The sequence below is a fragment of the Motacilla alba genome, chromosome 5, assembly GCF_015832195.1.
Source record: "Motacilla alba alba isolate MOTALB_02 chromosome 5, Motacilla_alba_V1.0_pri, whole genome shotgun sequence".
NCBI classification, from domain to species: Eukaryota; Metazoa; Chordata; class Aves; order Passeriformes; family Motacillidae; genus Motacilla; species Motacilla alba.
The window spans coordinates 39,702,925-39,729,998 of record NC_052020.1 but is presented as its reverse complement, the minus strand read 5'-3'; the positions used below and the strand labels follow the sequence as shown (position 1 = coordinate 39,729,998).

General features: G+C 46.7%; 1 protein-coding gene across 5 annotated transcripts in view; it reads right to left on the bottom strand.

The window, feature by feature from the left end:
- Positions 1–19,981: 19,981 nt before the first annotated feature.
- Positions 19,982–27,074, bottom strand: part of IFT43 (intraflagellar transport 43) — a 46,392-nt gene continuing 39,299 nt past the window's right edge. For 3 of the 5 annotated variants that reach the window (XM_038138564.1, XM_038138563.1, XM_038138561.1), the window contains exons 6-9: positions 25,848–25,920; positions 24,360–24,435; positions 23,957–24,019; positions 22,938–23,176 (exon numbers count right to left, since the gene is read on the bottom strand). In XM_038138564.1, coding sequence (XP_037994492.1) covers positions 23,066–23,176; positions 23,957–24,019; positions 24,360–24,435; positions 25,848–25,920 — 323 coding nt within the window. In that variant the 3' untranslated portion in view covers positions 22,938–23,065. Of the gene's footprint in view, positions 23,177–23,956; positions 24,020–24,359; positions 24,436–25,847; positions 25,921–27,074 lie in introns of all 5 variants that reach the window. The other 2 variants (XM_038138562.1, XM_038138560.1) reach the window with 2 other exon arrangements.

The following is a 27,074-nucleotide window of genomic DNA, read 5'->3' as shown; positions in this document are numbered from 1 at the left end:
AAAACATCAACAAAGCCATCTACTAATGTTGGCTGTTCACTCTGTGCATAAGCACCACCTCTTCACCAACTCCTCCTACCCTTCCCTGAAACCTACAAATTCCAGCATTATGCCAGATATCTCATTTATAAGACAATTGCTAAAATGACAGGTGTGTCCAGACAGCAAAGGTCTACTTGTGCCATTCCCTGAGTCAGAGCCTGTTTTTCATCTCAGAGGACACTGAGATGTCCTCTCACATGTCACGGGTGAGGGGCCCCAGACAGGGCTGTACAAACCACACAGCTCAGTGCTGGTGCCACCACTAAATAAGAGAGCGAAGAAAGGTGCTGAGACTTCTCTCCTGGACCAAGCAGCCACATCAGCATCCTACAAACATCCTACACCCTCTTCTCCCAGCAAGTACCCAGTGCTGCTACCCTCCTCAGTTTCCCTACCACTACCTGCAGCCTCCCAGTCCCTGCACAGCATGAGGCAGGTAAGGCTCTCTCCCATACAGAACAGACTTTATTTAGTCTGGAACCTGAGGATTAGACTGAACAGGGCCCCACACTTCCCTCTCCATCCTCCCTGAAGGCTTCTTCTCCACTAGCAACTTTCTTTGGGTTGAGGGGAAAGCCCTGAAGCCCTCAGCCTCCTCACCAGCTGGGTCCTACCCTCTGAGACAGGAGCCCATCGCTTCCTACCCTCCTCCCCCACATGTGCCTTTTAACGATGATGGAAGCTGCTGTCAGTGGGCTGCGACAGTAATAAACACTCTTCTTAATAACACAGGGTGTCCCTCTTATTAAAATGAATAGACTTCAGTGGGAAAGCCAGGCTGCCTGCCTTGCAGTCTGGTGTGGACAGCAACCCTCAAGCAGAGCAGTTTATCTGCTGTAATTACTACAGCAGCTTTGGCTCCAGGACATTCCTGGTTACAGCACTGTATTGTACCCCCAGGCAGAGACTCGGGTGCATGGAGATGCTACCAACACATGAGCCCACAGTGAAATACAGGCAGATAATTGCCTGTGTGCCTGCAAACATGTACAGCAATCTCTGAGATGCAAGGACACAGCAGAGTAGGGTTAAATATCTCTACAGCCAGGCTTTTAGGCTTCCTAAATCCCACTGAAACCAGCAGCAGCAGCTGGTGTCACTCTTTCTGCTTCTCTCATACATAACAGGTATATTATTACACCTGTGTATAAACCACACAGCACTGAAAGGAGGTAAAGAAAGGCAAGTGCCTGCTCTGTGGGTGACAATCCTCTCTTTCCCCAGCTCACAATATATCTGGCAATTTTTCCAGTTCCCTGGTGGATGAGAGGTCACAGGATAAATATATCCAGGTTTTATGTACCAGTGCACCTTGTTAAAAAGAACTGATGTGGCACATCCCTTGTGTCCACCCTTTCTGGGTCTTGGATCTCAGTTAATGTACTGGTTTCTCCCTCTTTGGGAAGCCGTGCATTTCCCAAGCAACAAATTCAGATGATCTTTGAATTTCAAGTACTGACTCTCTTTCACCGTGCATACTGTAGCAAAACACCACGTTTGGAATCCATAGGACATCAAAGGATACCATCTGACATGATGTTTTGCCAGAGGTTTTATTGGAGGTATGTTTGGACTGGCTATTATACAGTGGCCTCAGTGCAAGAATTCTTGCCTGGGAAACCAAAGCACCCCCCTCCTCTGCAGATCTAGTTTGCGTTCTTAGCCTTTACTAAGCTGGCTGATTCTGCAAATGTGCCCAATGTTGACCTGAGTGAGGCTACATGTATGCAGAAGAAAAGCTGCACTAGGAATCATTTTTCTCCTTTTGAGCTCTCTCAAACAGAGATTATCCAAGGGAAAAATCTATCAGAAAGACAAATGATAGTAGCACATCCCAACATCCACTCTGCTCCTAATTCAGAGCAGTTCCCTGGGCTGCAGAGACCCAGCAAGACCAAATCTGGTCCACTGCATTTCACCCTTTCAGGAACAAGCACAGAGGAGCAGTGCACAGCTATCGCATCATTTCTCTCCCTCTTCAGTGCATTAAGGCAGTTTCTGTGTCACTGTCACCATCAGGCCTCACACACTTACAGGACTCCAGCATTCAGAACACCTAACTCCATCTCACCTTGCAGTGCTCCTCACAGAAGAACCCACAGCAGGATGCAAAGGTAGCGGTGAACAATTTTGAAAATTTGCCAGAGGGGTAGAATAAAAATAACCAATTCACGTGCAGCTAGGAGAAGCAGAGGCAGGACCACGAGGAACAGGACTCAGGTATGTCTACCTTTATTATCTATGAGAGACAGGCATTTGTCAGCTCTTCTTAGAAAGTATTCCTAGCATGGAATATTACAATCTCACTGGTTTTGCTGGCATTTAGCACAGCACGAGAGCAAAGGAGCAGATAGTAAAAAAATGAAACAATTGATGAATGAACTAGTCATTTCAACCCTTGTCTTGCTGGGCTCAGAAGTCAAATTGCATCACAAAAAAGCTGCAGACATTCTATTTCTTTGTGTTTCCCAAGTCTCTCACATGCCATGTCATGAACTGTCCATCTTTCTGCCCAGTGGAAGTTTAGCAAGGATATATCAGAGGGAGCAGTTGATGAATACAAAACAAGACAAAGATCTAATCTAAAAGACTTCCAAAAGGCCAGTAGTATCCCAAAATCAGTATCTCTGTCTACATGCAAGCAGACTGCACCACCTGTGTCTACAGAACTTCCACCTTTCTAGGCCATGGCAGGGATTCTCTAAGTTCAATTCCCGCCACCAGGCCTAGATTTCCAGATCCACATAGCTTGTCTTGCTGAATCACTGCCACCAAGAGCTACGGGTCATGTTGGGGGCTGGCAGCAAGGCTGCTAGTCTGGGCTTTCAGAGCTGCAAGCCTGTGTCAGTGAAGAGGGCTAAGCCAGCAGTAAGCTCAGAAGAGACTGTGGGAGCACTGACAGAGCCCTGAGAATGAGTCTGGCTTTGCAGTCTACCTCATGCTTATAATGTCTTACTTAAGCCCAAACATTTCATCAATTTCTCACCTTAAAAAAATAAAAAAGAAAAATAGAAGGAAGAAAATAAAGGAAAACCTTGCATAACAAGCTGAGCCCAAGAGTTGGGCAGAGCTAGGAAAAGTTACAGCATGTCCTTCACCCCTGCTACTAGTGATTTTACTTAGGGGACACACAAGCTCAACATGCAGCAGGGTTGAGGTGGAAGCCACATGAAGTCTACTTGCACACTCCAAAGGCTGCTTTTGGCATGTCCAGTGCCTGCAAGGCCAGGCTAGCTACTGCCTGCTAGGAGTCTGGTTACAGGCTGGCTAACTCTTGCCCTTGACAAAATCACCCTGCAGAACTGCTTCAGGGGTCCTGATGCTGTGGCATTGCCTGCAACACAGTGATGGCTGCTCCATATTTCTCCATATGGAAAAGAAAACTGTATAAAAGCAAACTTCCCTCCTATGTTGAAAAAGCAGTTGATGCTTCATTCATCACAGTGCTAGGCCCAGGCCCTCACATCAAAGGGAAGTGCTTGTGTCTGAAGTCACCACACTGTGGCTCATTGCCTGCCACTGAACAGTTAATGGAAGACAAGCCACAGTGTTCAGACCAAAGTGTTTCTCATAAAAGTGGATACTCTGGCTCCTTGAGAAGGCCTTGTGCTCCAGGTAGCCTGCAAAGCAAAATTTTGTTTGAGAATGTGGTTCACCAGTGTTGCAATGAAGCGAGACAACAGAGAAGCAGACAACAATGATCCAAAAATCTTACCACTAGTCACAGTTTCCCTCCTTCCACTGCTGTCAACTCCAAACAACATCAATATTTTGCTGCTGGTGCTTTTTGCTGGGATGCTGGAGGACTTTGCAGTACCCATCAAGTACACAGGAGTTACAGAGGCATGGGAACAGAAGGGCAGGCTGAGACACTGCTGACAGCCGGTCCAGAGGGTGAGGAGTCAGGAGAGGACCAGCAAATCACTTCTGGAGCCTGGATGGGCTGACCAAGGGTAAAGGGCCATCGATGCCACCCAGCTGAAGAGCCCTGAAGTGCTTAGAAGAGTGCTGGGAGAAGATGAGGGCTTAGGAGAGCTGATCAGCAGAAGACTGATCCCAGACAGAAACACTCTCCAGAGAAACTGAGCCAAGGAGAACTCAGCCCTGTGACTTCCTGGGCTTGCATGCTCTACAGGGCTGTGACATGTCAAGAAGCAGATAAAGAAATTATTCTGAGCAAGTGTATTTTTCTCTCATTGGCCTGCAGACAAGCACATACAGATAAAGAGAGACCTCTAGTGATGCTGGAGGGACTCTGCCTGTCCTCCCTCTCTGAGCATCCCTCACAGCCAGAAACAAATGTCTTGATTGCTCTGACTAGTGCAGTAATAGCCTTCCTCCTGAGTATGAGAAAAACACAGGCTTATCACAATAATATCTGCTCATCCATGGAGGAGGTGGAAGAGTGGTATTCAGATTCAGGGGAATGATTATGCCAGACTCGTGGAGTTCAGAAAAACTGACAAAGGCATGGGCTCAGATCTTGCCCACACCCTGCCTCTCCAGTCACAGCTATCTGAGCTCCAGCATGGTCCTGGGATCAGGCATATGATTCATATGGGGGGAATGGATTATTACCAGTGCTGGGAAATGATGTTCACCTCAGTGGCAATGTGGAAAATGTGCCTGAAATTCACATTCAGGCAGGAACTTCAGTGGCTGCCAGCTCAGTGTGGACAGAGGCAGGAGCAAGGAACAGCAGGTCCCTGTCTGCGCCCAGCCACACCAGGAGGTATCATATCCCCCTTGCACAACCCTGGCAACTGCAGCATCTTGCACTTGGCTGCAGGAAGAAGGAGTGATTTTAGTTTTGCTGAATTCAACCTCATAAACCCCAGCGTCCAGATGTGAACAGAAAGGATGATGGAGTGTGCATAAGGGCATGCTCATGATGAGCATCCCATGCCCAGCACAAGGAGAAGGCAAGCTATTCAACTTCCCAACTCTTTGCACCAAGGGCTGGACACAGAGCCAAGAAAAAGTGTTTGTTTATTCAGATATACAACTAATGTATAAAACTTTCCAGGTATGAGAAAAGCTTGAAAGGAAACATGAGGAAAAGAGGCAAATGCAGGGGCAGACTTGGCGATGGCAGAGGCACAGCAATTGTGCCATGCAATGTCACATACCAGATACCTAGGCCTGTCCTGTTGCTCTCAAATCCATGGCAAGAAGAGAAAGCAAGGGCTCCTGCCAGGCAGGAGAGAAGGTTTCTCTTGCTGCCGAGCTGCGATTACTCAATTAGCAGCTGCTGTAGTACCTTCCTTGCGCTCAGCAGTCTCTCCTTTTGCCCAGCCATCACGTAAATCAAAAAGCAGCAGCTCTTTCCCTGGGCTTTCTTTTTCTTGTGTTAGCCCAAGCCTTGGTGACCTCCCGTTGAGAGGGGCAGTCATATTTTGCTGGAATGCTTTATTTTCTGTGCTGCATGAAGAGTAATTGTGGAGGGGAGGGAGAGTGCAAGCACAAGAAAGCATGTACACTGCCAGCCAGGCCAATGTCCTTGTCCCACAAGGTCACGGATCCATTTTAGCTCAAAGAATAATAATAATAAAGCCTCATAGAAGCAAGGGATTCATAAAACAAAACATGAGCTGGGCATTTGGCAGCAGCTGCCCATAGAGTGGGAAGCACACATTTAAGTTCAGAGGTACAAAAGCACTCAGATTTCCAGGAGCTGGCAGGGTTTGTGATAAGGTGTGCACGTGTGTATGCAGAGAGAGCTGGCACAACCTCACTTTCTCTTTCCCTGCATACTTCACTGGTGGTAATTCAGACAGTGCAGTGGAGTGCAGAGGTACATTCAGACTGAGGAGCACATCTGACCCAAACAAGAACAAGTGGCAGGTGAGAACAGCCTGTGTGGTGAGCCCCCCCTCTGCCCTGCTGCATCCCACCACACTTCCCCACACAGCACAAATGCAGCTTTCTGACCATTGCATGGGACACTTGCACTGAACATTTCTCTTCCCTGTTTAGAGGGCAAACATGAGGCACAGAACAACAGAACAACTTACACCTAAGACAGAAGAGCCTCCTCTGTGAGAATTCAGAAAACTTGGGGGATTTACAAGTGTTCTGATGAAATCCCAACAGGCATGTGAATATTTCCAAGTGATAAATAAGGCCCTGAGGACCAAATTCAAGACTTTTTGAGAAAAATAATGGCAGTAGATTTCCTTTTGCTTCATATATAGTGAGCTCTAATAACAATTACTATTTCTATCTTGTAACAGGCATGCATGACACTTTCCTGACTGCAAAGGACATCTCTCTTGTTCATTTCCAGTATATCAGAACAGAGACGTCTAGATCAAATGCAAAGGGACCTGGGGTTTGTTTACTGCTCAGAGTGCAGAGGATTATACCATTGACCAATGCCCACAAGAGTCTAGACTGTAAATGGCTTCTGCCCATCAGCATCTCCAGGCTACAGGGAACAAACCAAACTGGAAGATCAAAAAGGAATGGAAACTGAGGAAAAGTCAGAAATGCTTTTCTAAAAGAAAATCAGCCATCCTTAGCCTACTAGAAATCTCTGAATGTAATTGTGAGAAAAGAGATTACTTACCATTACCTGGACTTCCAAAAAACACGTCACCATAAAGAGGCTGCTGATGAAGCTAAGCCAGGACAAGGTAAAAGTGACAATGAAATTCTGGCATGAGATCATAGCCAAGGATGATCCCAGCCCAGACAGTATCCTCACGGATCAAGGCATGGTCCTGCAGAACTGGAGCAGGTGCAGAGGCAAAGCTGAGTGCTGGTTGCAGGCCCACCCATGGCCCTAGCATGGCAAAGTGATGAACCAGGCCCAGGGTTCATGCAGGGAGTCCCATCAGGAGCAGCAGGAGCTGGGGCTGAAGACACTGCTACAGCCTAGGGCTGAGGTCAGGAAATGAGGCCAAGCTAGGGAGAGGCAGAACTATAGCACAGCTCAGGAAGGTGATGAGTGGCCCAAGCTGAGCTTAAATGAAGCTCCTGGGTGTGGGTCCCAGGTGAGACCAGGGCAATTAAGGCTTATTGGTGCCATCAGAACCTTGTCAGTTTTGCTTAACATGCAGACCCCCTTAACATGGGATGGGATCATACACGCAAGGAGTTTATGTGCAATTTCCCTGCTCTAGCTGGCCTGAGTGACAGCCTTCCTTACGCATTCCTGTAACATCTGTCTGCCTGCAGTCATCATGGGGAACATGTGTAACACATGTTTGCATGCCTCAAGAAAGGATTTAGCACCATCTAGGCAACAGCATTAGGAAAAAAAAAAAGTAAAACCCAAAGTACATTAAAAATTACATAAATGCACTGCATTTCCATTTCTCCTGAAGAATAAAACAAAATAGGGTATGTAATGGGAATACCTCATATTACAGTGCATAACTAGCCTCTAGCAGTTACCACTGGTACATGGAGGATATAAGCCCAGGATTTTAAAGACAACATGTAATTTGTAAACCTTTCTGGTCAAGGACATGTGGCAACTGCTAAACACCTTGGAAGGAGGAAAACAGTAATCCCTGGGCAGCTTAGCCTCTAACTGTCCATTATAGTGTTTCCTGGCCTTTTTATCCTGACGTATTCAATTGTGGCCACTCTAAGCATTGGGGACAAAAGTCAGTTCTCTCTGACTCTCTGAGTAATTCCCATGCTAAGGGAGTGGTTTTTTTCTCCAGTGCTCCAAAAGGTGCTGTGGGATGAAAAAATAAAGTGTATTTTCTGTCCTGAGGAATGGGCTGTGTGGAGGGAAAAGAGCACGAAAGCAGGCAGGCAGCCGGGAACAGTGATCAGCAGAGAGGGCAAAGGCAGCACAGGGGCTCGTAAATATGTTTTGCTGTTATTTTGGAATGGCAAAGACGTGTCCTTGTAGGAACAAAACCATACAGATTGCTTTATTATTTTCAGTCCAATGAAATTAGCTGGAGTAGGGGGGGAAGGGGGCAAACAGCAGGCAGGAACAACAGCGATGGGGGGATCTGTATGGTGAGGGTACCTTGTGCTGGGGACTGTACAAACCCCAGTCCCAAACCTGCCAGCTGGGTGATGCTTTGTGAGCTCAGTGTGGCCAGAAAAACTGGGGCTCAGTCCTCACAGTCATGCAGCCCTGCTGGTGCCTGGATGGAGCCTGGGCAACAGGACCCCTTTGGCTCACTGCAGGAGGCTGAGTGGAGCCTCCAGCTCCTGCTGCTGCTGCACAGCATTGGGACTCCATGGAGGCCCATGCCTCTCCCTGACCCTTCCCTGCTCCATGGCCCATCCTGTTCCCCTTCGTTGCATGAAGAGCAATGAGAGCCTGTGCTCGCCTGATACATCCACCCCATGGGACTGGAAGGAAGCAGCATGGTGACTGCCATGCCCATAGGCACACTGGTCACTTATCCTGCGTTTAGTGACTAACATATTTGATGTAGGAGCCTTTGCATGCTCCCCCCACCCCTCATCTCCTTTCACCATCTGTCTGTTTGTTGAGAAATCTGTTCCAGCTGACCTCGAGCTGACCAGCGCTTCCCTCTTCCCTCCATCCTGCCACAGGCTCCTCCAGACATTCCCAGCTCAGCTCATGAGCTTTTAGCTGACTATGCAAATGTCACCCAGCCAGCTGGTGTCTGCCTCCCAGAAACACATGTTCAAAGGCCTCCTGGACAGCCAGGCAGGAGAGGGGGCAAGTCCCTGTGCCCCAGCCCAGGGGCTGCCCAGAGAAAGTTATTTAGCCAGGAATTATTCAACAAACAGATGGGAAGAGGAAAGGAAGGTCAGGGAACACAGAAAATAAGACTCTGGTGCATTTGTGTCAGTGTGTGTAGATGTGGGTGTATGGGGCTCCCAGGTGAGTGTGTGGGAAGTGCAGATGTAATCCCTGTGTGGGGATGGGTAGTGATGGAAGGGGTGTGTGAGAAAGATGTACAGGAAAGATGTTTTCAACAGTTTTGTGGCCTCCTCCTCCTAACAACACCTGCAACACACAAAAGGAGCTCTAACAGAACAGCATAAAGGAGACATAGCTGTCAGAGGGCCAAACAGCAGGTCCATGAAAACTGCCTCCCAAGAGCATTACTAAAGCAAGGCAAGGCCTGAAGGGCTCATTTCTTCTTCAAGATCTGTCTTCTCTCTATCACCTAACGTGTGACCACCCACCTCAGATCTCTAGTTCTCTACTGAGGAAGAGTGTGGAGATGTCAAAACCTGAGGATTTGAGTCTGAACCAAGGAGAAAAGAGAGTAGTAGGGCAGTATTGCCACAGCACCTCACCATGGCTGATGACACCGTAGGACTTGTATGCCCAGCCAGTAGGCCATGCCTATGCAGCAGTGAAGCTCACCTGGGTGTCTTTGCAGGGCTGGGACACTCAAAATGTCTGAAAATGCCTGAAATGCTGGCAAGGAGCAGGATTAATGTGGTGATGCTTGCTAAATCCTTGCCTTGTATGAAGTGAGAGGAAGGCTTGGAGAGAAAAGGCCAAAATATACACAGTTCCATGCATGGATTGCCTCAATCAATTAGGGACATGCCCAGCAGTTCTGCTGCTGCACCCAAAGGCTAATTCAGCTTTAGTTTCTCAGGCAGAAGGAAAGGCTGGGTGTCTGCATGTAGTTACGCAGAGCTTGGACACTCTCTCCATCATGATGAGAAACTCTTTTCCTTTACCTCTTTCAGACACTCTCCCTCATCTGATTCCAGGTGTCTGGGTATTTACTTCTGAATACTTACTGAAAACATTTGAGCAGGAGGACACCAAGTAACGTTTAGCTTTCTGCAGGCTAAAAAAAAGTCAGGATATTGGCTCTTAAAATTTAACAAGATTCTTCCTTGCAATTACAACTAGGAGAAGTCAAGGTACCTCTCCCCAACCTAAATTTCTCCCGTCACAACTGCTGCTCTGGCCCTCTGAAAAGGACCCCTTGGGCTCCCTGGGAGAAGGCAGGATGGCAGCTCCAGATGTAGCTGACAGATGATGCTCTTCCTGGCCACAGGCAAGAACTGTGAAATGGTGAGCTGCCAGAAGCAGCTTAAGGAAGAAATGCAGAGTTTGTGTGCAAAGAAAACCATGAGGTTACAGCACCAATACAGAGCATCGGGGAGTTGCTGGACATTGGAGATGTCTCCTTTGTATCCTCAAAAGTGACTATGAAGTCTGTCCCTGCGCCAAGCCTAATGGTAGAGAATATGTACACTGCATGAAATAAGCCCAGGCAGTAGCATGTGCTTCTTTCCACTGAAATTAACAGGACACCAACAAAGATAAACAGAGCTGAGTTTGTTCCCCATAATGGACTAGAAATCTCTGGTAAAGAGATCGACTGTCCAAGGGTGGAATGGGCTGTTTCTGCTTGCATCTGTGTTCATCTCATCTGGATTTAGAGTAGCTCCCAGGTTGTCACTGGGTTTTAAAATCACCGAAATGGAATATATATGAATGGAAACTGCAATTTCTTACATATGCGTTTCCTGTGGTTGGATTTGGCACAAGAAATAAAAGTGTTGCTGGGTTTTTTTACTGAAGAAGAAATTTGGGTTATATTTGCACTACAGCAAGGCTAAACAGAGCCAAAGCTAAGGGAAATCACAGGGCAGATCAGTAGACTATATGGTCATAGAACCAGATCATCTTGGTTCTCATACTCTAGATGACATGTCATAGGTCTTGACCACCCCAAAGGTTATGCTGGAGGTATCTGACAGGTTTAGCTCCTTCAGGAACAGGGACTTAGGTTAAGGGGACCCTGTATTGGATGATGAAGATGCTTCTTCAGAGCAGAAACTTGTGAGTGCACACTTTGGGCACTGCAAGAACAGCTGAATGTCCCTGAAAAGTATGAGGCTGAAAGAGAAGGTCTGTATCACCACCCTGCTGTGGTTTCTTTGGGGCCTTCAGCCCAACCTCCATGGTAAGCACAGCAGAAGCACACCATGACAAGCTGCCAGGAGCATGGGAGAAATAGGCTGTACCAGCTTACTTCAAAGGGCCGTCCAACCCACTATCCTGCTCTAAAAGGCAGACAGGGAACAGCACAGGCCGCAGCAGAAACACAGTTGTGCACTTTAATATGAAGGAAAGAGAGACTGCATCTGTCTTTTTCTAGAGCCAGACAAGCATCAGCTAAGCACTGCAGGAAGCCAAAAAGAACAGAAGTTACCTGCACTCAGCATGCATCTACATTTTCCTCACAATCTTTGACAGGATCTTTGTGTCTTGTACCACAGTCCTCTCCTGAGCACCTCTGCAATATTTTTATTACTACATAGCTTTTCCCTGGTAACTACAATATCCTGAGATCAAAAGTCACTCACCAAACAGGTCAAGAAGGAAACCACAAGGCTGCATCCACCCAAGTGAATTTACAAGGGCACAAGCTCTAGAACTGGGGCTTTTTCAGCATGGGCAGGCTCCTGGCACAGTGCTGGTGCCCACCAGCCTTGTGCTTTCTCAGGCACAGCCTGGCTGAAATTTGTGGGGAGCACAGGCAATATTCTATTTCCCAGAAGCAGAATGGAGAAGGCCTTGTTGTGCTGTGGTGGGAAAAATTTGGGACATTTCAGCATGAGCCATGTCCTACAGCTTAGGATCCCATTGCAATGGGAAGCTCAGAAACTGCAAACCAGTGGAGTGCCCTCTGATGCTTAGAGCTGGGCTAGCCCCACTGGGCAGGAGCCAAACCTGGGCCCATAAATCCTCAGCTTAACCATAAGGCCAGAACTTGAGCATCCAGCTTAACACGAACCCAAGGAGCCGTTCTCTCCTTCTGGCTTGGCCTCAACAAGCGGCCCCGAGCCGCGGTGGGAGGGAGCCGGCAGCCGTCCCACCACCCAGCCCAGGCGGGGGGAGTGCGGGGTTCCCACCAGGCTCCTCCGTTCCGTGGGAAGGCTGCAAGGCAGAGCGAGGAGGGGGAGTGGGCTGCGTCTCATCTCTCCTCTCGCTTTGTATGTACCTCCTGGTACGATTATTAAACGCAAATTACAAAAGATGTGACCCAAACGATCTTTATTTCTTCTTTCACCGAGCGGTGCCTGCAGGGTCCTGATTCTGAATTCCGTTTCAATTACCGATGCCATTTTAACACAAAGCAGCTTCTGTCTGCAATTACCGGCACTGACGGCGGCGCAGAGGCAGCTCCGGTGGCAGAACACAAAGCCTGGCATCTTCCGCTGTTTAGAAACTTTCATTTGCCGTGATTAAAGGCAGCAGACGCGAGAGTTGTCGGTCCTCAGACGCGCGCTGTGCGGCACGCTCCTTCCCGGCGCATTCCCTGAGAAACCAGCCCTCAGCGCTCACCTCCACGAATCACTCAGGAGAACCTGAACTGGTGTTCCAGCCGATAGTATGTAGACAAAGTGACAGAGTTAACCCATCACGCTTTAGCTCAGCAAGGAAACTCTCTGCTTTTACAGCTGGTGAAGTGCTTTTACTGCTGGTAAAACTGAGCAGCCTGAGCTGCAGAGCAGAGACACCAGCACAGGATGAGGGACAGGGTGATGCAAAGATGAGTATTTTCTTTTTACACTGACGAGCTAAAGCACTAGTAAAAAGAATACAAAGTACTCTCCTCACTCACAGCTGAAATGCAGCATTCTGCAAGTAGAAGGCTAGATGTTCCACATATATTACTGCCACAAATTAACTCAGGGAGAGATGGTGAGGAATCCCAGAGCCAAATGAAACCAGTAACAGGAAACATGCACATCTGCCTGAGTTGGCAACTATTTAAGACAAGAAGGGTTGGCACCTGAAATCCATTGGGCGTGGACCCCACTCTGCATCTTGCTTAACAACTCGGCACCACCTGTACAGCATCTTCTGATTCTCAAGCAAAATTCACTGCAGTTTGACAGCTAAAGTCAGACACAATGGAATTCAAAGAGTACATTTCTGTGCAGTAGCTGCACATTGCTCCTTGCCGCTGGATCTTAAAGCCCCTGCTCTGCCTGAAGCTGGGCACTGCCTGAATGCTGACCCACAGCCAGCCACACACACCCCAAGATCACCTGGGCCATGGAGAGGCAAGCAGACACCACCTCTCCTTGCCCCATCATGCAGGTTAATTTTTGCTGCTGCATCAGTATATGCAGCTGTGCCTCTTTGTCCTTCAGCCTTCTTCAGAAGCTCACCTGGCCTGTGTATGAGGGTCAAGCTTATCTCCTAGATCCTTTCCTTTCTTTCTGTCCAGCCTCTCCCAATGACATCTGCCTAGTGTCCTCTTGCTCCCTTTCTCCACACCATCCATAATGTACCAAGCATATGGGGCTTTCAAAGACCGAAGAAGAACCAATTGCAGGTGCTGATGGCTGGTGAGAGGTGCTGTTCACATTTATTTTGTCACCCTTTGTTTGCTCTTGCCTGTTCCTTGACAGGTGGTCTCTTTTTCTCAGGTGGTGATTTACTTCTCTCTCCTGTAAGTTTGTTTGAACAGGAGTGCACAGCTCCAGGCCCGTGAGCTCTGCAGCAGCACAGTGTGCAAGGTGAGTGCGCAGCCAGGGCAATGCTGTTTCCCAGGGAAGGCCAGGCCATGGACCAGCAGTAGGCAGTAGGTGTCTGAGGTGCTTAAGCTGGGTTGGTGCAGACACAGGGAACACCAGCCATGGAGGCCCTGCTCTCAGAGGTGACATGGTGCTCAGCCAGAGCTGCCAGCCCAGGAACAGAGACCCTCAGGAATCATCCTTCCATTTAAAACTCTCCCAAAACTTGTATGGATGGAACAAATCTTGAAACTCTTATATATAAGACACAAAATATGACTTAAGTAGGTGGTGTGTAGACCAGACAGGTCGTTCACACTCCTTAGTGACACAACCCTCATTTTCCAACAAGTCCCTGGAGCCCCTTGGGCAGCATGGCCCCATGGGGAGAGAGTAAGACACTAAATCCCACAACCCCAAAAGATAGCGCTGGAAAAGTCTCTGCCACGGTGGTGGCAGTGTCCAGTTCCCACTGGACTTCCCGATCCCACGCTGTATCAGGACAGCCCATTTTGCAAGGGCCCAGCCAAGCTGCTGTCCCCAGAAGGCGGCAGAGGGTGAAGAGAGGGCAATTTACAGCCCTGGTTATTGAGTGGTGTGTGAGTCGTTTGTCACACTGAGCCCTGGCACCTTGTTCTACCTGTGTTGTGTGTGTTTTATTGGTGTTGAGCAGAGGGAGGCTGGAGGAGAGGGAAGTCTGGGAGGAAAGGCACTCAAGTGAAAAATGAACTGAGCCTAACAGGATTGAGAGAGAGAGAGAGATGCAGGGAAGGGGGTGAAAGGGGCCATATTATAAAACACAAGACAAATGTGCCCACTGGCAGCAGGGTTAGGGACAGAGGAAGAGGGAAGAAATGAGGGGGAGCAGGGCAGGAAAAAGAGAGAATAAAGACACTGCCTTGTAGCCAGCACTGTCCTAGTGGGATCAGGGATGCACGTGTAGTCAGAAAAATAATTCTCAGTTTAACAAAGCAAGAAGAGGGGGCAGGAATGGAGGAAAGCTACAGATCCAAACAGAAAGTGCCCCAGGGTGTCCAATCTGCTGGGTTAAAATTTTTTTTTTTTTTAAATTGCCTCTTCCCTCTCCTTTCTCCACTGGGGAGCTGGCTCCTTCCCTGTTCCCCTAGCCACCACCAAAAGGAATGGGACCGGAGAGAGAGCAGAAGGTCTGTTTAGAATTTCACATCCCCTCTATCCTGCTCCCTCAGTGCTAAACTTTCAAGACAAAAATCATAAAAGGAGGTGCTTTGTTGGTGAGGCAGATTTAGAGATCTTCCTGTTAGGAACAAGAAAGGGAAGAGAGAGACAGGGAGTGAGACAGAGCGATAGCTAGATGGAGGTCTGGCTTTGTGCTTGCAACAACCCACTAAAGGTGCATTTTTAATTAAATTTATACAAAATGTGTCAGTTTTATCTCTATGTTTCAAACCTGACTCTTTTCTATCAAAGTAAAGTATTGATCTTCACTGCCCCGAAGCTACCTGACTGAATTAAACAGAATAAATAGAAGAAGGACTGAAAGGGCTTGGAAACAACTGCAGAGAGGCGAATGTTTAATGGCTCCACAGTCATTTGCTGCAATTAAAAAACAAAACCGTTTAGAGGGGCTGTTAACACCTTGAAGTCTGAAAATCCTCACTTCAAAAAAGCCCCAAAACAGCTTCCAGGCAAAACATTTTAATTGCCATAAATACTTCCAACCCCAGCCATCACTGGTGCATGTGCACGTTATACTGATAGACAAACAGATCCCTGGGCCCAGCAAGACAGAACCTGCTCAGCTGGTGAGATACAGGTATGCTCTATATGGCACAGGGACACCCTCCACCCAAGGAAAGACCAGTATCCAGTATGGTGAAGACAGAAGTCCACTTTATGAAAACAAAAATCCTGTTTATCTGACAAGTTAAGGATGGATGTTTTGGACCCACACAACTATTCCAGGTACATTTGAGTAATGTGACATTGCCTTTACTGAACAAATATTCTCCAAACTCCATACTCAATTGCATGTCATGCATAGATATCTTACAGAGCTCTCTCTTTGCCTGTTTTATGTCACAAGAAGCTGTCACAGACAGTGCCACAACCAGTCTCACTTAAGAACTATGTTGGGGCTGGGATACCCTCTGACAAGAGCATACAGGCCCTGAAACAGGCAGGGCTCATAGTTTTATTAATGGCTCTTGACCACCATGTGACTTAAGAAACCAACCAAACAACCAAACAAAAAACCCCATTTCCTTAGTTATGCTTAAGGCAGTGTGCTACTGTATGACTTGCCAAAGCCTTTCCGAATGGCCTATGCATCTCTCAGATGGAGATTTTCCATCCCTACTTCACGGTCATCTTCTGCTGAACTCAGCAGAAGAACTCTCTGTACAGACATCAGCAGGCTGAAGAGCCCTAATGGCTTCAGACTTCCAGAGTTTGCCCTGGAAAATAGTCAGGCTCATTCACAACTCATCCCTTTCCCTGGCTATTTCTAGGATAAGCAGAGCAGCCCTATGGTAGAAAGCAGTTTTTGCAGGACATGATTACAGTTTCCTATCTTAGCGGCCATACTACCAGGTGGGCAGTGTGCTGGTGCTGTTCCTGAGGATGATGCTTTGTACAGAGACTATAAAGATTTACTTTGTGTTTATAAACATCTGGAAGGAGATCTGTAGCTTTTGGCTGAAAGTCAAAATAAACAAATATATTGTCCTTGTGCATAATTTCAGTTAGCAAAGAAATGTGGCTGTGAAACTGGACGGATGATCAGAGATGCTGGATTCAGTTCCTAGCTGTATCGCAGTCTTACTGTGGGACCCTGGAGAGCTTGAATTATCAGCCTACAATTCTGGTCCCACTGTATGAAACTAAGAGCATCCAATCCCCTATGCACAGGGACACACAGGATCTTAAGTCTTGGGGACTATGGGTTTGAAAGCCATGGAAGTGAGTAAGAGTATCTCTGTGGGGCATAGAGCAATACAGAGGCCAATACTAAGAGGCTTTAAAGGAACTAGCTCAGATCCTAGAGAAGAGGACTTACAGCACTCAGTAGGGCAAGTCCAGGCTGTTTCTTGTCCCTCTGGGTTAGATCTGGACTAGCTGTGCATGAGCTCAGGTACAGCTACCATAGCCTGAACTATTATTGGCCCTTTATTTGTGAGGTTGATTCACCAAGCCTATAGCCATCCTCACATACAACATCGCAGGCCACAGGGAGCCACGGGCTTAGCTCAAATTTGGCTTTGGAATTCCAGGCACTCAGAAGGTTGCTTGAACTGGATCAAATTCTTTGGCAATTTCCCAAGGCATTTTCCTGGCATTGTGAGTAGTTCTGCTGATCGGGATAATGATCAGAGCAAGACTTCAGTCTATCCGTCTATCACATGGACAGCAAGTCCATCTCTTTTGGATGACTCAAAATGTTTCACAACACCAAATACAGTGTCCTTCATCATTTCCAGGGCCAAAAACCATCCTGAGAATTTTAAAAATTTAAAAATTTTTTAAATTTTCCTTACTTGGGTCCAAAAAATGAGGGATTTTTGCTGAAGGACCAGGGTCAGATAATAAAAGCTGATCAATTAACAGTATATCATTTAGGCAGCTGAATCCTGCATGTTCTCATGTTCTCGTCTTCCAAACATTTTGTTCAACATTAAGTAATGATGAAAAGATTTTCTGTAAGCAGCAGGACATTTCACATAGAAGCAACAGCATAAATGTCACCATACACAATTCTTGCTTGTGACTGCTAGAGAATCACATATTTTTAAATGATCTGCGAAGCCACATACATGGATTTGTACTGGGGCAGCTCCATCACCAACATCTGAACTAACGTTCATCCCAGTCAGCTGCAATACTCACAAGCAACAGAAGCCCAGGGACAGAAGCCAGCATGGCTCTGCTTGACAGGATTTCAAAGCTACAGTCTCACTTGACCATCAGGAAGTTCTGCCCTATACCCTTCCTGGGCCCACAGCCTCTCGGGTGAAACAGCCCTACAAATCTGAGCCAGCTGCCATATTCTGTAGCAGAGGGTACATACGCATTCAGTCAACCTGCAACGTGAGCATCTGAAATGAAGCGTTTGAGAGCCAAAGAACTGGCCTGTTTAGCACTAAGGTTGAATACTCCTGCTGCTTATGGCCAAGCTCCTGCTGCTGCACTTCAGAGCGTTTTGCTTTGTTACGGACCCCTGATTAACACTTTCTAAGCATTTCAGCCCACACTCCAGTCACTTTGCAGATTGCAATGAATGCAGATTTGAGTTTATGGGTTCATAAAAGTGTGAATTAGCACAACAATTTTCTCCCAGCCTATTTGCACAGCCCTTCCTTGAGTGACCTGTTCCTAGAGACATCACAAATATTTCACCTCAAGCAAACTGCCCAGTGAGGCATTTTTAATAGACTAGAATGAGATCGGTGGCCCCAGGAAGCAATGCCTGTGGGAGCACAAAGCAGGAGCATCACCTATGAAGACCAGCACTTGCATCTTCTGGCAGCACTATAAAGCACTGAGAAACAAATTCCTCTAGCCCCTGTAGGAACTGCAGCCCTGGCCACTCATACAGGCCACTCACATCAGCTCTGAGCCTGACATTGCTATTGTCACCCACGCTAAAGAGAAAGAGGTGAACAGACCTCCCTTGTTTGTGTTGCACTAGTGCACACAGCCCTGCATCAATACATTGGATCAGACACAGAGACCCCAAAATAAGTACCTCACAATGACCCACTGCTGTGTTTCTTCTCACAACACATGTGCCTCAATCTCTTCCAGCCTCTACTCTGACATCCCGTATCTTTGGGCTGTGGAAAACACTGCCACCCAGTAATCTGCCCCTTTTCCTGCTCCCTCCGTATCACTGGTGTGATCAGTCCTATCTCTGCATGGAGGAGGGGCTGGCTCACCAAATTTCTTTAATTAAAAGAAAAAGGATCAGGTTTATTTCAGATAAGCAGGCAGGATTAAAATAGACAGAAAGAATAGACAAGGGGCAGCTGTCAGCACTCCAGCTGATCCAGTGTGATTATTAATAATGATAAGCAGGAGAAGAGGGCTAATAAAAGGATAATGAAGTGGTCCTGAAAGTGACAGGAGATGAAGCCTGATAAGAGAGCCCATGGCATGGAGCTGTTGTGGCCCCAGTGAGGTCTGTGCAGAGCAGCCTGCTAGGGCAGACACAAGTAACAGGGCACTAGAAGGAAATGCTTCATCTCCCCAGGGATCATGGCAGAGGGATTAGTGGGCTCAGAAACTCTGGACATCCATGCCACACAGCATTCATGACTGAATCAATCAGGGTCCTTCCTAGGCTGAGACTGCCAGGGGTGCAGGTCACTCCCCTGGAAAAAGCACGGCCCTGAGAGGACTGGTCTCACCAGGGCACACAGCTGCGCATCCCCCATGTTGCCCTGCCTTGGCCCTCACTTGGCACAGCACCATCCCTGCACAGCCCAGGACTGGGGCACCACATTTCAAAAAGGAGCACAAGTGAGGAAGCTGCAAGGAGCAGTTGCTGGAAGAATATGTGGGCAGCATGGGGCATCTCTGACCTGCCTGGGGATGACCCACCACTCCAGTTTCTCCCGGCTCTGTCAGCTCTCCAGGCCATTGAAAGTGTCCCATATCTCAGGCAGCTGTCCAAAAAGGTGGAAAGAGCAGCCTGGACGGTTGGCTCTGGATGACCTTTCCTGAGGGAAATGGGCAGATCATGAAGCACAGGCAAAGATTACCACAGCACTGTGTACTAGTGGTCTGGGTCAGTCAAGGGGAAATAAGATGTGATAAGTTATTTCCCAGAAGCCATTAAACAGAGAATGAAATCCCATCTAACACCAAATATGTCTGCTCTCTCTCTCAAGGAGAGGATGAAATCATCTGTAAAGATATGGTGGGTAAGAAGGAAGAGGAAAACTCATAGCAAGACAGAACAAGTCAGATGGCTGGAGAAGGGAGGTCTTGGTCAGGGAATGCTATGGGAGGAATTTAGGCTGTTTGGGACAAATTGGATTAGCTTTCATTTAAACTGGTCTCTTTTATATCCAAACATCCCCTTCTCCCTCCCCAAGCCTAGAGCATCTCTCCTTCTTCAGAGGCAGATTTACTGTGGCCCGGGCTGTGACAGTCACAGGCCAGGCAGCAGTATGAGCTGGGAGTGCTCCACCGGCGCAGCCACGGCGCCCCACGCCCAGCCACAGGCAGCTGCCCTGCACAAGGCCCGCAGAGGAGCTGGGGATGCAGGCTCTGGCTCGCACTGCTGGCGCTCGGCTCCCGCCACTCCGGGTCACCGCGGCAGATGCTGGGAGCATATGCCATGAATTAATTCCACTTTCCCTGAGATGCTTTGGAGAGAGGAACGGCAGTGCCTTTCCAACTTATTAACATAGGAGCTCCCCCCCACCTCCACTCACTTTATCACACTTAATAAAACAGCCAGCCAGAGTCCGTCTAAGAGGTTCTTTAATGGAAAGTTTCTGGGTCTGGCATTTTTTCAGCTTTTATTTCCTCCATTTTTTCCAGTGTTTCCTAGGCTGTCTCAGCCCCAATATTCCCCCATCAAACTGCTCTCTAGTAAGGCATCTCCACCATGAAAGCCTATAAATATCATATGTATTATTACAAGCAAAACCAGAGATTTCTAAAACCAATAGAACCTAGATTTAATTTTTCCTTTATGCACTTATTTTACTTTATCTGTGATGAGGCTCACCATTTGCCCAGTATTGCTCTATTGAACTCAGAGTCTGCCCGAAGCTATCTGCAGGTAGGTATTTACACCCATCCAGAATCCCAGCGAGTCCCTGGGCAGACACCTCATGCCAGCTCACTGACTAAACATGCTGTTGACACACACACCTTGATGGGTTTGCATCTGTTCCTCAGCAGTGTAAGTACAGAGCAGAATACAGACTAAGCAAGACTGCTCTACGTTGAACTGTCATGTTTGAATTGAAGATGGAAAATGCTTGCCAGGTATATGAAAGCCATGTTTGAACTGGGAACTTGAGGTTCCTAATTTCTAACCCTGATTCTGCCAAAGATTCATTGTGTGGCCCTAAGCACACCGCTGTACCTTGCATTACCCCTCTGCAATACAAGGTCTGTGGAAACAGCAAGGGAATACTTCTCTATGCCTTGGACAGGCACAGCCCAGAGGGCTGATCTGAGTTCCTAGAAACTGGGGACACTGTTTTGACAACTGCTCCCTCTTCTTACCTCATCTGAGGATCAACCAGAGCAACTGCTTTGCAGTCCAGAAGGAGAAGTTACACCTGCCATTTCCTCTCCTGCATGCTCTTTCCACAGGACTTGTCAGAAATGTGGGCTCCTGAGGCAGCTTTGTCAATACAGCCAATACACACTGGTGCACAACAAGCCTGGGCATGAAAGAGCAGCTCATTGTTGCTCTTTAGCAAGGACAGTAACATGCGTGTAACAGCACCAGGACCTGAGAAAGAGGAAGCAACAGGACTTACTCATCTTCCCATCACTGCAACCAAAACACAACTGTGGAAGGAAGGTGGGTGGGAACAGCTTACTGGAGAAGGGCCAGGAGCCCAACACCCACCTCCCTTCCTCCAGCTGCACAAGGAATGGAAGAGACATGGAAACAAGTCTCAGTCTGTTAAGTTTATTGAAGGAAATTAAAGAGACAACTTGATCCCAGTGCACATAAATACCGAAGCAAGGAGAAAGTACCTGACAGCGTGGTTGTGGAAAGGTGAAAGCAAGCAGGCTCAAGAAACAAAAGATGAAACTCAAAAACTGAGTCTAGAAATAAAGCAGATTTTAAACCATAAGGCTAAACATCTATTAAAAAGTAACCAGAAAAGAGTTTTAAGTATATTGTCGGCCTTTCTAAAAGACAGGCAAACCTCAGCCCCCTCTCACAGGACTCTGCCATGGCCTATATTATAGCAGGTCAGACTAAATAATCAAAGATACCTCTTCCTGCCATAAAAAAGATGAGGCTGGCATTTTTTTTCAAGCCCTTCTCTCCAGCTCTACTCAGGTGTTTGCTGGGTTACCAAGGTCCCAGACTGGGCACAGGCCTGGCCCCCACACACCTGCTTCCCACTACAGAGTATCCCTGCCCAGGGTCCCCAGCTGCTCAAAGCACCCATTTTTTTCCCTCTCAGACTAGCTTGTTGTAACCTATTATAGTTTGCTGAATCAATTTTTTTTTCCCTGGGATGTACAAAGCATTCTAAATTCTCTTTGGCCAGGAATCATAAGTGTCACAGAAAAGTAGATGCTAGCTCAGCTGTGAAGTTTCTGCTCCTACCAAAACAGGTTTTTCTGCTCAGAGAAAGATTTTAGGATTATCTTCCATACAATGGCCTCCCAAGCTTATGCCTCACTCAATTTTCTAGTTATAGGAAAGATGTCTTGGTTGTAAAAGACAGATAAGCCTCTCATTATTTTTGTGGCCCCAGACTGGGGTCCGACTCCTTCTTTTTGGTTGGTAAAGTTGTTTGGCATGTCAGCTCTCACCTGAAATTCTGCAGAGTAGTGAATTCACAGTGAGCTATTTGACCTGTCCTGCTGTCACAAAAGTGGGAATGCAGTGCTCTGTTAGACCAACCAAACAAGCAAAGAAAAGCAGCACAGCAAGCTTCCTCTCAGCACCTGCACTCCCCAGAAGCATATAGCAAGATTCTCCAACAGGGCAAGGCTTCGAAGGACATTGGTTTAGAAGTAATGTTACTGTTTCCTGCAAATAATGACCACGGTGCTACAGGGACAAGGTATTAACAGCAAAATGAGTTTTTCTTTAGAAAGATGACAATAAGAGTGAGTTACTTGGTTCCAAGGAGACACCCACCAGGGAACTACCTTATTGGAGAGCATCAGCCTCCATTCTTTCACACACATGGAATAAACATTTTCCTTGCAAAGTACCTATGCCTGAAGCGATCTCCATTCAGGCTGTGGTTTCATGTGATTGCAAAAGCTAAGTGAGGTTATGCCTGGTCAAAATTTAGCTGGGAAACCTCAAAGAGGGGCTGTAAGAAGTGGCAGTTTAATAGGTGGTGCTGCATCCTGAGTCAATACAGAGGTAATGTTCCAAGAGAGAGGTTAAACTAACAAGGAAAGGCTTGAGGCTGCTGGATGAAATGTAAATCAGATATTCTGACAACTTGAGGTGTCTGTTGTGAGGAAGATGGTAACCTGGATGTCCTATGAAAACAAGTAGTATCAGCCCAAGCTTCTCTGATAGCCATCAGTGCAAACCACACTCCATTGTATGATGGTCCACTCCAGAGAGGCAGCATTTCCATAGAGAAAAGATCAACCATTGCAGTTATCTGTAGAGGTGCTATTGAGGTGGAATGACTCTTTATAAGTAAATATTTTATTGTGTTTAGAATTCTTAATTTATTTTGAGAACAAAAATTCTTATTAAAAAATAACCAAAACTTCTCCCAAGACAATTTTTCTATGAAGCAAGGTCCTATTTATTTTCATGTCTGAAATAAATTCTCAAATACAAACAAGTGAATAGAAAATTTAAGTGCTTAACTATTTACAGGAGATGGATGTATGAGACATCTGGTGTGTCAGAGCTCTATGGGAGACTGAGGTGTTCCTCCCTCTCCGACTGTCCCAGGTCCCACTCAGTCACTAGTTCTGATGACACCTCTGTGAAGAGATGGTCCCAATCCCAGCTGACATCATCCTACCAAGAGGAAAAAAGACAAACATGCTGAAATGTTACTGTGTCACCCAAAGTTCTCTGAACAATGCCAGAACAGCAAAGAAAGAAACCAAAAGGCAACTGCCCTGACCAGGGAAGTCTCAGATTCAGCTGGCTAGAGCAGGAATACTAGCCAGAATGAAATGTGAATATCTGCTACAATTTTATAACGTGGACAAAATTATTCATGTTCTAAAATTCCAAAAAGGACATATTTGTTGATAATTGTTAATATTAGATACTCCCAGGCAGGGCATAGAAAGAAGCCCTTCCACTCTTCTGCACTTCTACTGAAGCATGTGCAGTTCAAAGCTGCAGAAATCCTTTGCTACAAGTCTTGAGCTCCTGCCCACCCAGTTATATTGAGATTGTCCTGCTTTAAAAACCTCCCACCCAAACCCAAAATGCTTTCTGCCTTTGTCCCTCTGTACTTTTCTGTAGAACCACTGTAGCTCATGGTGGCCACCAAAGGACAAAGCACTGTTTCTGCAGGGATCTCTGACAGTACTAGGCCTTGCACATTTTCCTGACCAACCCCTGCATACTGAAGAGGGCCAGTCATAGTGAAGCCATAAACTCACACCAAGAAAGCACTATCTATCTTAAAGATCACCTGCTGGGGAAATCAAACCTCCAACAGCTTGGACAAGCTCCTCCTCACATCTCTTCTCTCCCCCACTGACAAGGCTTCCTTTCCTAGTAAAGTCTGAGACACATAAGAAGCTTTTACCTTGTTGGTGTTTCCACAAAACAAAGACTTACCTCTCGTAGCTCATGCTCTGGAGCCAAAACTTTGGTGAGGAGCTTCAGGTCTACTTCCCCATCCTATGAACATACAGAATCACAGTCTTACAGACACTGGGAAAATGAACACCAACATTTCACCAGATACATTTGTTAGACATCACCACATTTGCCTCATAAGGGTCACTTTGTCCAGGACAACAGCAAGAACCTCATCTAAGAAACAGGTACCATATCCACGTTATTTACAGACACAAGTACAAAAACCATGTTGCAGAGAGGAACAGACTTACAGGGAGACTGCAAGTTCTCTGGATGATAAGGCTGTGTATTTTGTGCAGCTGAGTATCACTGTGGAGGATGACACGAGCCCAGAAGGAGAGGGATTCACTTTGGCCAGCCCATAGCAACATCCACTTACCAGAGTCTGGAAGGCAGCATATTTCATTAGATCTTTGTCCAGGTCATGGTAGGTCAGCACTCGGTTCACCTGCACACTGCAGCCAGAAAGGGTCAGAGAACAAGCCAGTGTCAGTGTGGCAGCACATGTGAGGAGAAGGGTGGCATGAACAGTCATCTGGTGGCATCTCGAGTGTCCACATCCCCCATGCAGACTCTCAGGATGGAAGTACCCAGACAGAAGCACAACTCAGTCAGCAAATGATCAGTCATTGACAAATCTATGTACCAGAGTGTGCACATGCATAAAAATAGGATGTGGAACAAGCATGGACTCCCTCAGAGAAACCAGCATGCCAAAAGAAGATCCACAGACTAGCTGCAAGGGCTAGAAAGAAAAGAAGACCACAGTGAGCATTCAAACAGCCCCAGTGTCTTAGCAAAGGAGCCTGTGAGAGCAACACCATGCAAGCTAGAGAATAATAGGGATTTTTGGCTTTTTATGTCTGAGCTGCATCAGAGCAATTAAATATGACTACCTAAAATGTAGCCTTCCAAGAAAAACATGGTGTAGGGGGGTGATACACCATTGTACCACACCTGCCTTCACAAGTGATCCAACACTATAGAAAAGACTTTTATTAAATGAATTTTCTTGTATTTGTCCATGAAAATCACTTGTCTTTTCTACATAGAAAACTATGAATATAGGAGAATCAGATCACTTCATTAAAAAACTAAAGAGAGAGAAAAAGAAATTAATTCCAGTGAGAGACACAGTAATTTTAAATTTACTACATAAACTGTCAATTATTTTTGTTAACAGCTATATAATTACAATAACTACTCCTCACTTGTGAGAGAGGCATCTGTGGCCAGGAATAAAACATCCCACCCCTCCAAATAAGGATCAGCAGAAATCCCAGTCTGTGACCTTGGCAATAGGCCCATTAGAGGAAAGAACACTTTCCTGGTATGTTTAAGATAAAACTCAAAAAAACTTTCATTTCTTAAAACTTTCTGGTCTCCCTTGAGCTGACTCCAAGGCTTCTGCAACAGCCCCTTCAAACAACAGGACTGTACTTTGCAAATTAACATGCTTGAGTAAGAAGGATATCCTGTGGAGGGCAAAGCAGCCTACAATCATCAAAATTAAAGTCTGTGTGATAATGCATGTGCATTGGAGACACTTGGGGTTATGAAGGCAACCTTAAATCAAGAAATTCCCTACTTTTGAGAGTTTGATTTTGCAATATCAAATACATTATTCTATTGTAGGGTTTTTTTTTAATATATAGAGAGAATATGCAGTAATTGCTTTCTCTGTGTAATAGGAAACAAGAATTTTGCACTGTTAAGCTTGCAGCACTACTGTCACAAAAGACCACAACAAATCCTGCTGAACAGCACTGCTGCTGACATCCAAAGAGCATGAGTAAGATGGGTTTAATTTCACGAGCCAGTTTGCACTGCTGATGAGAGCCTCAAGAGCACCTGGCAGTGCTCTTACCTGGGGGGAGCTGCCACTTGCATGGCCAGATCTTCCTCCTGGACATCCTCCAAGTCAGGGATCACAGGAATGTCTGCAACAAGAGAAAGCAGCAGCAGTAAGTGGGGAGTGTTGTGCTCTCCTCTCACTGAAGACAAAGGTTCCCTTGCTTCACAGATATGAAGTACCCCGTTTCTTATTGGGGGAAACACAAAATGGTTATTTAGCAATAATTAAAAATATATTGTTTAATATTTAAACAAGGCAATAAAACTTTGAAGTCTGAAGTCACAAGAAATCTTGCAAGAGGAACAGATTAATCCAGGTAGGGCTCTACAGGCGATGGACTATGCATCTGAACACAACCTTGAAGGTGGAAGAAGACACCTGTACTAAACCTTGCTGCCTATGCTGCCATCATGAACTGACAAGAATTTGCTTGTTATGTGTTATCATTTATTCAGACACCAGTCACCTTTTCACTCTCTAAAAATGTAACATGGGGCACAAACTGAGAGAATCCACATAAAACTGCATGTTGAAGGATCTGCTGTTGGGGTCTCAGGCTGTGCAGAGGCTTGTGACCTTCCTCAGGAAGGAAGTGTGGGTGGTCTAGCAGATACAAACTCTAGGGAACACGTCTTGTTGTATTGTCACAAACCTTTTTCATGACTTCCAGTGTCATACTGGAATGGCTGAAGGTCACCAGGTATTCCCAGCACAAGGACAATGGCTACTCCAACTAAAAAGGATGCTAGAAACAAAAGAATTGAGGATAGGAGGAAGAACTGAGTGTGCTTTGCATCCTACTACAGAACCAAGGCCCTGAAAGCATTGCACAGTCTGTCATTTGATAAAGCACTACAAAAAGTTAGTGCAAAAAAAGGAGAAAGAAAAGGCAAAGTAACTGGAGGCTCAAAGCAAGAACAGAGTACATCAATACAAAGCTCCTTTAAAGACTCAAGACCACAAAGGCTCTCCAGAGACCTTGAGCCCTCAAACCATGGAGAAGCTGGTTTGGCTCAGGGAAAAGGTTTCACTTGCCCAGTAGGCAGGCAGAGCTGGCCCGTCGGCACTGCAATGAGCAGCCTGCTCCCAGCTCTGCCGGCAGCGCAGCAACGCTACTGCTGCAGGGCAGCAGGCAGCTGAGCCTGGCTTTGCCCCGCTTTTCAGCCCAGGCTGAGATGAATATTCAGGAGCTGGAGAGACATTCCCACCCATGGTGCCGAGGGCTGTGGGCAGGGTCTT